Source organism: Haliotis rubra, unplaced genomic scaffold (assembly GCF_003918875.1).
Source record: "Haliotis rubra isolate DU_JTF1 unplaced genomic scaffold, ASM391887v1 Scf591, whole genome shotgun sequence".
In the NCBI taxonomy this organism is placed as follows: domain Eukaryota; kingdom Metazoa; phylum Mollusca; class Gastropoda; order Lepetellida; family Haliotidae; genus Haliotis; species Haliotis rubra.
In genome coordinates, this window is record NW_025767292.1 from 368348 (window position 1) to 385843 (window position 17496).

The following is a 17496-nucleotide window of genomic DNA, read 5'->3' on the forward strand; positions in this document are numbered from 1 at the left end:
TGAGTTTTTCTGATAATATGTGCTGTTTTTTGTTATTTGTCTGATGTTCTTCTGATTAAGAAATATTGTTTGGTGTCGAAAAATGAAAAATTATTTTGATTCCGTCTGAGAATTTAATGTCAACAGTCATATATGCTGTACCTATGTTCTTTTTGGTGAAGTCTGGAATTTACGTCTACCCATATTGCAAAGCAACTGTTGGAAGTATATACTGTTCAGAAGAAGTTAAGAACACATGACTTTTCTTATAATTATTGTTAATGTGTCATGTCATGAATAACTGTTGTCATATGAAAGAGGAAAAGGTTCCTTAACTTGTTTTGGGCAGTATATGATGCAAACTGCATGAGAGTATGTTAGAGGATTATATTTATGTGTTGTGTGTTGTCTATAAGACAAGATGTGGAACATGCTTTTTTATGTGTTAGGATTAGGTAATGATCATGATACTATTTTCCTGATCTTGTCGGTATGCATTTTCAGGATCAAGACATGTTCATGATACTATATTCTTTTTCTTGTCGGTATGCATTTTCAGGATCTAGAATGTTCATGATACTATTTTCTATATCTTGTTGATATGTATTTTCAGGATCTAGAATGTTCATGATACTATTTTCATGATCTTGTTGATATGTATTTTCAGGATCTAGAATGTTCATGCTATTTTCAGGATCTTTTCGGTATGAATGTTCATGATACTATTTTCTATATCTTGTTGATATGTATTTTCAGGATCTAGAATGTTCATGATACTATTTTCAGTATCTTGTTGATATGTATTTTCAGGATCTAGAATGTTCATGATACTATTTTCAGGATCTTTTCGGTATGCATTTTCAGGATCTAGAATGTTCATGATATTATACTCATACAAACGATGAAAGGAACACATGAAAGTACAAGTGTTCCTTTATCCATTCCTAGAATTACACTCAGTGCAATACATACCTTGTGAAGAAACCTTGAAATTAATAAAGGAACACTTGTACTTTCATGTGTTCCCTTATTCGTTTCCATGAGTATATTTTCTTTATCTTCATATGCATTTTCAGGATAAAGAAATGTTCATGATAATATTTTCTTTATCTTGTCGGTATGCATTTTCAGGATCAAGAAATGTTCTTGATGCTATTTTCATGATAATGTTGGGTTCCTTTTTCCTGACCCAGAAATGTTAATGATGCTATTTTCCTGATGATAGCAAAATGCTTTTCAAGGGTCAGAAGTGTTCATGATGCCATTTTCTTCATCATGTGGGTAAGCTTTATCTTTATCGAAAATTCTTCTTGATTCTATTTTCTTAACATCTTTTGTTGTATGGGATTTATAACTTATTTTTTACTAGTACTTATGAAATTTCTCATGTTTCATGTAGACTTTTTTAGTGGCATTTACTTCAGGGTATCATTATAGTGTGTCTAGAGAGGTGTGCTATTACGTCCTCAGATATTTCCAGGGTTACAAAGATATTGGTGAAATCCTTACCTAAAATACTCTTTTAGTAGTCATGACTAAACAATGCTATTTCTGTTTCATATTTGTCTGCAACATTAGCTTGTCTTCACTATCAGCAAAAACTAACGGTTGACCTTCAAGATTTTTCAAAGTAGCATACCTGTCCCTTGAAACTTAGACCAAAGTCACAGGGTGAACTTTCTAATCAGGAAACATGTACAAGCTTCTAAATTCTCAGTATGATGGGGTACAGTGGGGTTAGTAGTTGGCATTTCATGGAAGGTACCACAATTTGTGGAGAGAATTGCCTCCCTTGAGCATGCCAGGAGCTTATGATTTCTAGGTTAGTCAGCACCATACCCAGATCGTGGGTTTCACTGAAGTGGTCAACATCTAAGACTTGCATCCCTTTATGCTTTTCTCCCATATCAAGCACAGATCAGATTACATTTTGGATTACTGTTCAAATCAGCATCAAACCAAACCCTGAGTTTGAGTTTGAGATTTGGGAACTACATGTTTGATTTCTGTATTTTGAAAATGAATGATTGTATTTGTTATACTTTTGTCCATGTCTTTGTAGGGATGAGTGTGTGCATGGACTTGCCTCAACATTTCACGGTGCTATATATACATGTATACTTGTCACTGCTGTGTTCCCGTGTTTTTATGTGTAAGATTTTTGTCACTTGCTAACATCATTAACACTTTCTCATGCAACTTAAACCCTTCTTTGATCCTTTAACATAGTTTCTCATGCAACTTAAACCCTTCTTTGATCCTTTAACACACTTTCTCATGCAACGTAAACCTTTCAATGATCCATTAACACACTTTCTCGTGCAACTTAAACTCTTCTGTGATCCATTAACACACTTTCTCGTGCAACTTAAACTTTCTGTGATCCTTAACATAGTTTCTCATGCAACTTAAGGGGCGGTGGGGTAGCCTAATGGTTAAAGCGTTGGCTTGTCACGCCGAAGACCCGGGTTCGAATCCCCACATGGGTACAATGCGTGAAGCCCATTTCTGGTGTCCCCCGCCGTGATGTTGCTGGAATATTGCTAAAAGCGGGGTAAAACCAAACTCAGTCAGTCAGTCATGCAACTTAAAGCCTTCTGTGATCCTTTAACATACTTTTTCTCTTCCATGATCCATTAAACACTTTCCCACGCAACATCAGCCTTTGTGGCCTCCATGAACAGTCTCTCATGCAGCATGAACCTCCCTCTATTTATGACAGATGTTATTGAACTTTTTAAATTATATCTGAAGTATTTTCTTTATTTTTTCATTGTAAATCATATTTTATTCATTATTATCATCATTATTCAAAATGAAATTTCATTGAACGTATTTCATCATTGATCCCATCTCATCAGTTCGCCCACATTCGAAGAGTCTGCATCCAATATTGACAGTGTCCCTCTCCATGTGCCTTAGGGATTGTGTCAAAAGTTGCATCTCAAACTTCCCACAGACATTTTCCTAGCATAATAAATACAATGAAATGAATATTCGTAGATCAGTTTTGTAAGTTTTGATTATTTGAAAATAAGACAAGACACTATTGACACAGTCCCTCAATAGTTCCTACTGAGTTGCTATTTCACATTCAGTAGAACATGATTTATAATATATTGCTTGGTTTTAAGAATGTCACAAATCATTGATCATATGATGTTGCTGCTGTTCTTGCCACTTCCTGTCACATGACATACCATGTGACTAATTGACATGTATTTGAAGTGATGAACTGCTTCATCATCATCCTCATCCTCATCCACGAAGTTGCAATAATGCAGAGATTTCAAATACAGCATTAAGGTTTTACTCATTCAATATTTAGTTGCAAAGAAGAGAATTATATCAAATATAGAGACAATTTTGTAAACACACCTATTTACTCTTAAGTTTTAAGCCTGCAATGCGTTTCGTCATACAGGCATCGAAGTCTGTCATCTTTCAAGCTCAACTGCAACAGATGTTTATCTTCGTCATCCATTGTCTTCCATTGTTACAACATCTGTTACAACCATCTGTTATTTCCCTGCAAATACGATCATCTATTTTGTGCAAAAATAAAATCGCCAAACATCACTTGTGTGTTTCTTATTGTAATGTGTGCAACAAAGGTGATACTTTCATCAGATATTAACTTGGGTCTTAGGTTCCAGAGCAATCGTAACTTCCATACTTTAAATAGACTTACGACTGTCATTACGCCATTATTGCTTTGTGGAACAGGGTCCTAATCTTCAAAGTGATCTTAGCGCTAAGGCAATCGTAACTTCCATACTTTAACACAGACTTACGACTGTCATTACGCCATTATTGCTTTGTGGAACAGGGTCCTGTTCTTCAAAGTGATCTTAGCGCTAAGGCAATCGTAACTTCCATACTTTAACACAGACTTACGACTGTCATTACGCCATTATTGCTTTGTGGAACAGGGTCCTGTTCTTCAAAGTGATCTTAGCGCTAAGGCAATCGTAACTTCCATACTTTAACACAGACTTACGACCGTCATTACGCCATTATTGCTTTGTGGAACAGGGTCCTGTTCCACAAAGCAATCTTAGCGCTAAGGCAATCGTAACTCCCATGCTTTAACATAGACATACAACTGTTGTAGCGTCTCAATTAATATTGACCAAACTTTATGGATAACAACTTCTTTATTTCCTGAGTGTGACATTTCAATACAGATTCTTGTACCATTTTCAAGCAGTCAATGGATGTTTGCCGAAACAATTACAAGTTGCTTCCTGCAGGACAACAGTATTTTCATACACAGGAAGTAGTTAATTGGCAATAAAAGATATGTGTGCAGGATTTCTTGTGACTAGGTAAGGTAACATTAGCCTGAACAACTGTTTCTCACCATGTTTTACCACAAAACCAGAATGTTGACCAAGACTAAAGTGTGGCAGATTTCCGGAAAACTGATACCTCGGGTGAGGATGTGTGTAATAAAAGGGTATGTTTGTTAGGTTGAAACCAGAACAAATATTTCAAATGTTTTCAGAACTACATAAACATATAAGATAACAGACCTGTGAACAACTGGGTTAGAACTGATCTTCAGTAACCCATGTCTTGTCGTAAGAAGCGACTAACAGGATCGGGTGGTCAGGCTCAATGACTTGGTCGACACATGTCATCGATTCCCAATTGCGCAGATTGATGCTCATGCTGTTGATCACTGGATTGTCTGGTCCAGACTTGATTATTTACAGACCACCGCCATATAGCTGGAACATTGCTGAGTGCGGCATAAAACTAAACTCACTCACTCATATAAGATAACAAATACATCGTAATATAGTTTATTTCTATACACCAGATGTCTATACAATATAATCATAGCTATGATATGTACAACAAATCATCTTAGAATGGCTATAGCATAGTAGAATGATTACTGAATTATTGAAAGACTCCTTTCACAATGTTGAATTACAAACATGACATTCAACACAATTCAACCAGAAATTCACTCTTCAACTTACTGATCAAATATATTTGATTAAAGAGGAAGAAAGTACATGTCCTTTGAGAAAGATACTGCACCATATTTTAATGCTTTGTGATTAGTTTACAAACTCTTTTCAAACCAAACAAATCGTACATGTATATAATGCACTTTTCACATAAATCACAAGATTCAAAATACCAACAGTTCAAACAATACATATATACCTTAAATTATCATTTAAAAATTCAAATTTTACAAGAATTAGCTTCGGTTCAAGATTTTAAAGCTTCAGCAATATTACAAAACATTACTGTAAGCAACAGCCCATTGGACAGTTTTATGTTACAAATTTAACACTAATGTAGCACAGTTGTTTAAACCACGCGTATCACTGAAAAGTTTTAGAAAGCAAGCATTCATCTCAAAATTAATGAGTAAATGGTAGAAATCTTGATAAAGGTAAACCTTAAAGATATGGAAGGAAAACAGTCCAGAATCAATTTCAACACCAATTTAAACACATCAACAAAAGGATCATAAAAAGATTTCACCATGGAACAAGAATTGCTCTCATAGAGAGATGTATTGTTAACCATTTCATGTTGAGAAATAAAATATGAGCTGATTTGACATCAAGCAGATTATAGACAGCATCCTTATCTTCATCCTTATCTTCATCCTCGTGACGACACACGGCAAGACATGGAGCATTAACACTTTATACACACTGTTGTTCCTGGATCGAGGTTGTGTGGACATACATACTGGAAGAATCATGTGAAGTCAACAGAAACCAACACAGAACACCTCATCAAGGTCAGACATGTGCTTGAGTGGGTGCAGGAGTTGTGTCCCTTTGACGTGTCAGAACCCTATGACTGGGTTTTCCTCCCAAATCTGCCCTGCTTGTGTTTCATGGTTTGTCAGCATCATACTTGTATTAATGGGTTCTACCTTAGTGGTTCACATCGAAGACCTGCATTACTTTGAGCTTTCCTCCAATATTATGTGATTCAACTGAAATACTGCTCCCTCCCTCCCTCAACTCACTCATTCCCTCCCTCACTCATTCCCTCCTCCCTCACCCACTCACTCACTCACTCACCCAGAGAATGAAGGCCATCCTGGAAAATTAACATGTTTGGAACAGGATAATTGGTCCCGTTAAACAGTAAAGTGCTGGTCTGTTTCTCCAATACATATTTTCTGGTCTGTTATTGGCCATTCACTGTTTGTTGCGTAACTCCTCACTCGGCAATATTCTAGTTATATGACAGGGACCTGTACATAACAAAGACTGGACCAGACAATCCAGTGATTGAGATTGTGAGCAGCAATCTATTGTTATATTGATGAAACAATGCTCACTCCAACACAACCGTGGGATATCATTGTGTCTGAAACTGGTCAAGACCAAGCACATCTCCTCCATCTCCAAATGAAACAAGCAGAACTCTTTGGGTAAGACCACCATATTGCTGGAATATTGCTGAGTGTGGCGTAACGCTAAACTCACTCACTCACTCTAAGACACTTACACATGCTGAGATATGACAATCACCAGGGTATGGTCAATTTCTAGAATTCCTAACTATATCTACATGAATCATGCTGACACACCAAGGATCATAATCTGGGATTCCTGCCACATCTAAGGGACACTACTCTGCACAGCAATTGTACCACTTTGGACCGCTTTAACTTTTAGAAAAGTTCTCACAAATCCTGCATATAATCACCACTAAACAAAGGCTGAACATTCATGAGGTGCACCATCTCAACTCCTGCAGTCTCATTGGCAGAAAATGTGGATCATGCAAGTTGGTTTCCTGGCAAGGATGTTCTGAAGAACAGTTTGGCCAGGACTTGTTAAAAAAAAGACAAATAAAAAAAAAGACAGATTCCGTGTTATTCAGCTGCCTATCAGCCGTTCTGATCGCAACATGTCCTGATGACCTGTTTTCGTTGTATAATCCTGTCCTTGCCAGGAAATCAACGAGATATCAATGGCATCAGCTTCAAAAAATAAATGTACTCAGTTCTGTAACACACACAGACATGAGACAATTATTGTCACAAAACCTCAAAACCTTCACTGAATGATAAAAAGTAACAAATGGGGTAGTTTCAGTCACTAATTCTACCCAAAAATATTTGGACCCTTCATACATGAAAGAAAATAATCTATGGATTTCTGCAAGCACGTGAGAAAATCCTGGGAAGTCAGTTTATTTTGATTATATCTGAGGGACTAGTAATTTGCAGTGGGGCAAAACTGTATACAATTGTGTCATTTCTGTTCCCCTGAACCAGGTATTTTCTTTGCTACTTGATTCCCAGCACTGATTTTCTCTGTATGACACCCCACCCTTCATTCCCCACCCGTCTTTCCCCAATCCAACATTATTTTCCCAACCCCTTCCTCCTTAGATTCTATCTAATTTTCTTTCCCCACCCCAATATTCTTTCCCCATCCCCACCATCTTTCCCCAACCCACCCTTCTTTCCCCAACCCACCCTTCTTCTTTCCCAGTCAAACATTCTTTGACCACCCCAACCGTCTTTACCCAATCCAACCTTCTTTCCTCATCCCCCCAACCATCTTTCCACACCCCACCTTCTACCCAATCCGTCTTTCCCCACCCCAAATATCTTTCCCCAATCCAACCTATTCCTGGAACCCAACCTATTTTCCCTAATCCAACCTTCTTGCCCCATCCCAAACAGCAAATGTCCAGTCCCTTCAATCAGAACATTTTATACATGTCTTCGGCTCTTGATAGCAACATGTGAAGAACCCATGTATAAGGAACATATTTAGTGTTTCATTCTGCAACATTTGGCACATTTCTATAGAAACACCACATAAGAATCACACCAAGAAAATCATAGTTTTGCGTAGGAATGTAAGCACAATAGACAAGCACCACTGTGTTTGCATTTTACATCACTGATGAAGTTCTCCTTCATCTACTAATTGCACAAACTGAGGGAAATATACATTAAACATAAACATTTTCTAGCTAAACTAAAATTTCTTAAGCAGTCTAACATAAGAAAAAATCTTCAACATCCAAGTCAGCTATATTGAAGATGTAATGGGGAAATTACTCGAATCTGTTGATCCAAATCCCAGAATGAACAGATTTGACTGATTTCTCTGAGTTTAACTGTTACCAGGACCTATAAGTTTACTACGATATTGCATAATGGCTTACTGTAGTGCCAGTTTCTCAAGTGCAAAGTTGTTCAGAATGGCCAGTGAATTCCTGACTTGAAATAAACTGTGATGTGATGATATTATAATGGCTTAATACTGTAACAGATACTGAATAAACCACACTGGTGAAAGTCTAATATTTATCAACAGGTTATAGTTTTTAGAAGGTCAGTTAGTCATACAGATTCAATATGAGGAAACTGGGATGATCATACCGTACTCCTTTAAACTTTTATCACTACTCGTTAACTTCCTTAAGTGGCATATAGAAGCTGGTATGATGAAGTGGAACACTTTTATGGATAGACAACTTTTTAGTTGCAGTAGTAGTTGCGACGTTTGGGTGTAGATCCTAACACCTAGCACCGTTATCATTTGCTTGATAACGGTGTTAGGATCTACACCTAGCAACGATCTACAACTACTATCCATAAAAACGCCAGTCTAACTGACTGACTGACTGAGTTTGGTTTTACGCTTTTAGCAATATTCCAGCAACATCCATAAACACCAGAAATGGGCTTCACACATTGTACCCATGTGGGGATTCGAACCGGGTCTTAGTTGATAAACTAGGCTACCCACTGCTCCTAAACAGTCTAACTACTGCCATCTTATGCACATTAGTTGTATACAGTATGGATTGATCTGAAAATATATGATACAATGTCGTTACCGATCTCTTCACTATTGCCCTGTTCACACTTTGAGGAACCTGACACAATGACCTTGACAGTGGTCACAAGGTAGAGCTACCGGTAAAGTCACACACAAGTCTTTTACTGAAAACAAGTCCTGTAACTTGTGACCGACAAGTTTAGTTTTACACCGCTTTTAGCAATATTTCAGCAATACCACGGGGGGGTCACCAGAAACTTGTGAACATGGAACAGTGATATTTTACGTGCATCTCGTAGGGTGCAATAATATGGATGGGTATGATACAATACGTATTGCAGTACAATGGTCATAATACAATATGTATCACAACATCAGCATGAAAACACAATGGCCATGAACTGATATGGTTACATAGTTCGGAGGAGTGACAAACTGGAAACAGACTGTTCTTCCTAGTCCCCTGTTTTGAAACCATCATTATATGAACTAACTTTAAGCTAGCATGGTCCCGGACGGTTGACTTATAGGTGCTTTTTCAAGGTCTTATTTATCCCTTCTGATAGAATATTTTTAATTTAGCAATACCGGCAAACATGTTTTGCATATTACATCAAAGGTTAAGTACAGGTGTATCATTTCACTCTCAAGATATAATGGGATTCCGTCCAATCAGCTCTTCAGATCCTGAATATCCAAATCATGACATATGTAACTTCGATTATTTAAACCTACTCAATAATAACTAAACATCCATAATGAGAGAGTTACCTACCTTGGTGTCACCAGTATTTCACATGCATGTACACACTATGTTCCTCAATCACCTGTGTATACACTGGGCCAATATGCATCAACAGATGTGGGGTTAATTTTTATCAGCTAATGAAATAAAGCCATGAAGAACTCCACTGCCAAAATAGAACTACTACTAAGGCGAATTTTGAGAGAACCGTCTCCTTGCCTGTATCTGAAGCCATGAGTAGAACAAACAAAAACAATGCTGTTTGTGTGATGAATGACAGCTGATAAGACATTTCTTGTTGGTTTACTTCTCCCAAGAAACCCATGTAGGTCCGGGTTAGAATGAACCTTCAGTAACCCATGCTTGTCGTAAGAGGCGACTAACGGGATCGGGTGGTCAGGCTCGCTGGCTTGGTTGACACATGTCATCAGTTCCAATTGCGTAGATCGATGCTCATGCTGTTGATCACTGGGTTGTCTGGTCCAGACTCGATTATTTACAGACTGCCGCCATATAGCTGGAATATTGCTGAGTGCGGCGTAAAACTAAACTCACTCACTCTCCTAGAAACAGCGTTCATTTGCTTTCATCATAAATAGCACCTACACCACAAAAGAGATTTATGTGGGCTGTGTGATGGAGGAAAATGGAAGATTGGCGAATACATACTTGTGAAACACTGACAATGATTTCAAGTGAAACTAGCTGGATTTCAAACTTACAAGTTAACATGTCACTGAAGACTGTGTGAATACATGCACAACTTCCTAACAGTAACAATAACAGGTGGGATCTCCAGATCAACAGAATCCAGATTAAAGACGTTTCACCATAATTCAATGGCCATTGCAGCATTCAGGACTGGCCAATCTGAGATCAAACATTCATCATCAAACCCTAAAAAAAACCTGGAAGCATTCACGCCAAAATATTTTAAAGGCATTTTCAAGAGGTAGTTTTCTTGGCATTATTCTAGTATTCTTTAAAAAGAGCCATTTGTAAAACTACAGAAAATACATATTTGTCCTACAGAGGTAGCTGGCCAGACAATCTTCAAATTTAGTTTTACCCATCAGTAATACCGTATTTGTCATAATAACCTCCTGGGGCTTAAATTTTTTAAAAAGGATGCCATAAAACAATACACAAAGAGCTGAATTTGTTTTTACAGATCAAACATCTGTAAACAAACTTGTTTAAATATGAATGACACTAAAACAATTTCAATAATTGTTTCTTACAATTATATATCAGCTCTGCGCTGCTACTATCAATAAAAAGGATGTGATATACACAAAAAGATTTGGACTGTCACAAATTTCGATCTCAGGGGCACCTAAAACGATTTTGACTGATGGGTGGCTTTTAAAGATGGGTGTCTGTTTAACATGGCAAGTACGGTAGTAAAGATACATAATCTGCGAGATGTATATGAAGATAGGTCCCCAAACTACAAATACTACCTTCCACATGACATAAATCAATGAAAATATGCCGACACCTGCAATTTAATATTTGCGTGGTAAATTCCGACACCAAGACAACACATTTAACACACAACATACTTTTTGTATTTTGGTAATTCCAGTTTTGGTCAGTTATCACATTTGGCATGTGTGTATCACGTGATCCTCACACCATGTATATCACATACACTTGAAAATGGTTGGATAGCGATAGTTATGAAATTCGAAACCATCACTTCCTATGGTAACAGACAACAGTTAAAATAAATCTGTTATCATAAACATTGTTCTACTTCAGAAGACAGGCAAAACTTTCCTTTTGGCTCATGACTGAAATAATTGACAAAATTCACCCGAATGAAAGTATCAAATTTGACAGATCTGTTGAACAGATAAATATCATATCTTAAAAGAAAAAACCAATGTGCTATAGATTACATACTCCCTTAATGTTTCAATAATCCTAACGTGTTGCAACTTCTGCAAGATGCAAGTATCGTAGTTTTTGTGCAAAACGTTAGTTCACTTGAAAAAAAACCCTATCAATTTTACATTTGTTCATAAAAATACAGCACATCAATAAATACAGAATAAATACACACACACACACAAACAAGCAAATGCACACACGCATCCATCCACACATCTGTATTACAAGAATAAATATATATCTGTAACTAGAAACTAGACAATACACCGAAACAACAGAAGAGTAAACATGGGTCTTCATTTCTAACTATTCAACATAATAATCCCAATAAAAATAAAATACTGAAAAGTTCAATGCTGTTACAGGAAATAAATAACCCATAACCACAAAATTCTTATGTTATCTAAGATTAGAATTAATGGATATTTTAACATGTTTTTGATGCAGATCAAGGAGATATTAAAAAGCTGACCATAGAATAAGTTTTGTCAAAAACTGAAACCTTAAGCCTTGAGGTTTGATCATACATTGAGTCACTCAAACACAAAACACCTTAATTACAAAATGTTTTTGTTAAAAGAATCAATAACTGCTAACTAAAGCTTTTGTTCTCCCTTACAAAACCTCTTATCGTTATTTGCATTATTGAAATTGTTATTTAAGGAGCACTCAGGCATAGAATTAGACAGTGTATGTCTATCTCATTCTGTGTCTGATGTGAAAACATTTACATAATGAAAGGGAGTAATTAGAAGCACATTCAGTGCAAAGCATTATTACCCCCAAAAGCTTATATTTTCATGCTGTTTTGGGGAAACACATATTTAGGTCACATGTTAGTTAAGGTCTTCCAGCCTTTGGGTAGGATTTGATGTCTACCTCTAATGGATATGTCACCAAGTCTACTGACTAACTGACTGAGTTTGGTTTTACGCCACTTTTAGCAATATTCCAGCAACATCATGGCGGGGGACACCAGAAATGGGCTTCACACATTGTACCCATGTGGGGGATTCGAACCCGGGTCTTCGGCATGACGAGCCAACGCTTTAACCATTAGGCAACCCCACCGCCCCTGACCAAGTCTAAGTTTGTCTGACTTGTCATGTATCCATAATTAACTATCATTATATTCTTTAGAGATGCAATATTTAGAAATGAGAGTACCCTATATAGTTAATGAATTTTGCAGTAGAACAGTGAAGGAAGTTTAAAGGTCAAGGTGACTGCTATGTCTATTTCATTGGACACAGGAAATCATAGACAATTACATTTATTGATTCCTGCATAAAATACTTGCCTACCGTAACAGGAAATTCAATAACAGATTTGATACTTGTCTAAAACCAGGCTCGTATTTTACACACAAAAAACAATTATCAAATTCCTTGACCCCAATCATAATTTCACACACCTACAATTTCTACCAAACACTAAATCATTCAGTTTTGATGTTGCTCAAATCAGTACTTTGATACAATGATTAAGATTTAAAACAAACAAAAAAACACTACAGTTCAATGTTTTGTTTCATAAATGATGAAGAGAAAATAATTTGTGAAAATTATCCAATCAAATTCCTCCATGTACAGACAAATCTTTCCATGATATCTTGTGTATATTAGGATATCTTTAACACGATAACATGTTTCTAAATTGTACCCTCAAGGCCATGAAGACATACTCAACAAATATCGTCCTTCATGACGAGATGATACCAGCATCAAACGACCTTCATATTTCCTGATGTATGAAGTAAATGTCATGTTTAGAGATGAATATGTGTCCTTATTTAACATTCAATAATGGAACATGGTCATCATGTAAAATATTTATCCAAACAAGCTCTCACAAGCTTCAACAATTTGAAAGATGTTTTCCATGCAACTAATAACATTACTCCAACCCTGAATTGAATATCAATGGCACATATCATAAAATATCATCTAAATACCTTTGTAACTGATATTACTGATAATTGCTAGAGTAAATACATGTTTAGTTTCTCTCTCTTGCATTGATATTTGATATTTAACAACTGACCTTTTTCCAACAACAAAAAGAATTGAATTCTGACACACACGCACGCACACACACACATAATGCTAAATAGTTTTCCTGTTTCATGTTATTCATAACATAACTTGCAAGGATACACATGTGCTGGTGTCAAGAAATCATTATCTGCATAGTTGATTATGACTAGGCTCGGGAATCTACAAAAAAACTTGGTCTAATCCCTCCTGGATATTCATCCTACTTCACAATTTCCCCTGTGGACTGAGGATGATCTACTCAACTTTTCAATATGTTAAAAAACAAGTTAGCAGCTAGCATACTAATGAATGTTCTGGGTCCCAATCCACAAAGAATTTGTAACGTTACAACCTGACGTAACTCTATAGTTTATCATAGGCTTACAAAAGTCGTAGCTCTACGAACGTTTTGTGGATTGGGACCTTGTATTCTAAGCACTAACTGTACTGAAATAAGACAGTGTTGCCAAGCTGCAGTATTAGCACCAAAATCAGGCCTGGAACCCAAAAAATCTTTTCATCGAAAAAAAACCCACACTACCAAAAGAACAGAAGAAGAAGCAGCTCATATCCCATGTACACTATATGATACCTACTTTGGAAGCAATATTTGTGATTGCCATTTAGATAATAATCAGTTTATGGGAAAACATGATCTTGTTCTTTTGCAACTTCCCATGCGAGATATAACATTTGTACAAACAACTGCACATTGAAAAAACATAAACAGCAGACAAATAAGAAAATCAACTCAACAATAAAACAATCAACGGAAAAATGCCTATGTTCATTAATAAATGCAAAACTCACTACAGTATACAATCAGATTTTTGTATCCCAAATCATCATGTCTAGTACTAATGCTGCATACTGTTATCCCAACACCATATTATGTGTCTCCTTCATCTTCATCAGTAAAATCTGTATTATAATAATAATTATTATTATATCAATATTCATGACTTGATAACCTAACATGTTAAACTTGAACATATCTCGATCATTTTCTCAAGGTATGTCATTTAATTCACTATTTCTAAACATCAATGCTCGGAATGGCTGCATTCATTTTTCATGGCCATCATTTCAGTTGTAAAATATTTATCCAAACAAGCTCACAAGCTTCAACATTTTGAAGATATTTTCCATGCAACTAATGTTACTCTAGACTAATCCATGGTACCAAACTGACGTTTAGTTTTCTGTCAAGTTGATTTACTAGAAGGTAATTTGTAGTTATTGTAAAATAATAAGCTGCCATTGCAGTCGTATTGTTACTATACATTTGTCAATGTGCATTTGAAGGACACCATTGCTATATCCCAACTATTGATATCCATAGCTCATGAGATAAATGTTGATAACCACAGCTCCTGTGATATCTGTTGTTATCCATAGTTATAGAGATATCTGTTGATGTCTACAGCTCATGATATATCTGTTGATATCTTTAGCTCCTGTGATATCTGTTGATATCCATAGTTCATGATATATATGTTAATGTCTACAGCTGTTCATTTTGATAACTCATGGCATATCTGTTGTTATCGATAGTTCATGTGATATCTGTTGAAATAAATAGCTCATATCACATCTGCTGACAAACATATCCCAAACTTAAGTGATATCTGTTGCTAACCATATCCCAAACTTAAGTGATATCTGTTGCTAACTGATTTCGCAAGCTTACATGATATCTGTAAATAACCATATCACAAGCTCAAGTAATTTATGTGAACAACATCCCAACTTATGTTCATGTTATGTTTGTCAAAACAAATCAACAGCTCGGATGACATCTGCTAAAACCACATCTCACGCCAATGTGATATCTGTTCCAGGCTCAGATGATGTCTTGGCCATCTTCATATGATGTGTGTTTCCAGAGAATGTTCAAGCATTCACCATTCACATATTCACGTATTCACTATTCACAACTGGTGCAGCATGGAGGACAGTTGAGCACCGGGTCTTTGCCTATCTTCTCCACGCCTCTAGCAAACAGGGAGATGAGTTGTGTGTGTACCCTGGAACAGATCACAGATCACAGATTACAAAAAGAACAGGTCACACAAATATAGAGAACAGATCACAGATCACAGATTACAAAAAGAACAGGTCACACAAATATAGAGAACACAGATCACAGATAACATAAAGAACAGGTCACACAAATATAGAGAACACAGATCACAGATAACATAAAGAACAGGTCACACAAATATAGAGAACAGATACATAGTTACATAGAGAAAAGATCACAGATCACATGGATAACAGGTCACACATAGAGCACAGATGACAGATCACATGGAGAACAGGTCAAATCTAAATAGAGCACAGGTCAAAGAGTTATTGAGGTCACAGATACGTAGAGATCAGATCACAAATACAGAGAAAACAGATCACAGATCCATTGAGGTCATAAGGAACAGATCACATGGAGAACAGGTCACAGATACATAGAGAACAGATCACAGATACATACACGTGTGATCACAGATACATAGAGAGTGGCAATATATAGAGAATAGATCACAGATTTATAATGAAGAGACCACAGATACACATGACACTGAGAACAGATTACAGATACAGAGAACAGTTCATATTGCCTAAACATATAAAATCTCACATGATTTAAATACATTTACGATTGATGACTACAGAAAAATAAAGCTCATGCATGAACATCTAAGGGCAGGCAACTCTAATTCAGCTACAAGCTTTGCATACCTGACATGAAGATCTGGCGACGTGACGAGCTCGCCGTCAATGTTCCACACACTGTTGTGGGGGGACTTGAGCTGTTTGTGACCGAGACGATTCCTTACGACAGTGCTTGAGGCCGAGGATGTCGCTTCCTCCGCTTCCTCCACATCTGACTCAAAAAGAGGCTGGAATCGGAACTCTTTGACTCGGTACACCTGGATGAAGCTGAAGTCAAACTGGAATACAAGCAAAGATGACGCAGTTTTAAACACCTTCAAGCATAACATAAACCAAATATCAAAACCCCTTTCTGTTCACTGGTCTTGTTGTCAGTTAAATACAGGTTGCACCTAAAAAGCCATACATATCAATAAATTAACACGACGTTGAACTGATATTCTTTCATTCCAATTTGGGATTCATCAGACATTGGTCTGAATACATGTATCAGTTTCTGTGCAGAACCGACTGAAGTGATTCATGGCTTCAATAAATTATTGCACATTTGATGAACTCAATACCATGAACAATCAACCTAAAATTGCCATATATCTTGCTCATTGCTGATAAGACATGTATATGGCTGTTTTGAGTTCATGCAACAATCTACCCACTTGAGAAAGAACACAACATAAACAAATAATAAGAAATCTGAAACAGCACATAAGCATAATTATTTTTAAAATAGTCCAGACACTGATGTAAACATACCCAACAGACAAGACCCAACAGAGTAAAAATATGCTGAATACACAAAAATAAACTAACACCCATTGTGAATAGTTCGTGAGTAAATAGTATCCAAAATCCTACAACAGCATCTGGTTCTATGGGAGTTAAGAAGTCACAATTGCATATCTCCATTCTCTTACCTGACACTATCCCAATTGCGCAGATCGATGCTCATGCTGTCGATCACTGGATTGACTGGCCCAGACTTGACTATTTACAGACCGCCGCCACATAGCTGGAATATTGCTGAGTGCGGCGTTACACAACAAACCAACAATTCTCTTACCTGGTCTGCCTGTTTGTCAGCACACCGATGTAAATGTCGGAGGAAGTCGATTCGGGAACAGTTGTAGATGATGCAGAGGTCGAGACAGCCATCTCCGAGATGTGTCGCTGGAGACACCCCCTCTGGCGTCATGGCAGTGCGACAGCTCATACTGAATGAGTTGATGCCGAGAAACTTGCCACGCACTTTATGCCAGCCATCGGCCCCTACAGACAGTTGGAAGACGTTTTCAAATAATTGGTACATTTAATTGGATTCATTTGATGCAAGAAAAACAAATCACGTACTTCAGTATTTTTCAAGTCATTATACAAC

General features: G+C 36.8%; 1 protein-coding gene across 2 annotated transcripts in view; it reads right to left on the reverse strand.

The window, feature by feature from the left end:
* Positions 1–12499: 12499 nt before the first annotated feature.
* The window catches only part of LOC124255069 (ceramide kinase-like), a 31771-nt gene continuing 26774 nt past the window's right edge, over positions 12500–17496 (reverse strand). The window contains exons 10-12 of one of the 2 annotated variants that reach the window (XM_046688901.1): positions 17182–17390; positions 16188–16399; positions 12500–15478 (exon numbers count right to left, since the gene is read on the reverse strand). In XM_046688901.1, the coding sequence (XP_046544857.1) occupies positions 15379–15478; positions 16188–16399; positions 17182–17390 (521 nt within the window). In that variant the 3' untranslated portion in view covers positions 12500–15378. The remainder of the gene's footprint in view (positions 15479–16187; positions 16400–17181; positions 17391–17496) is intronic. The other variant, XM_046688902.1, reaches the window with a different exon arrangement.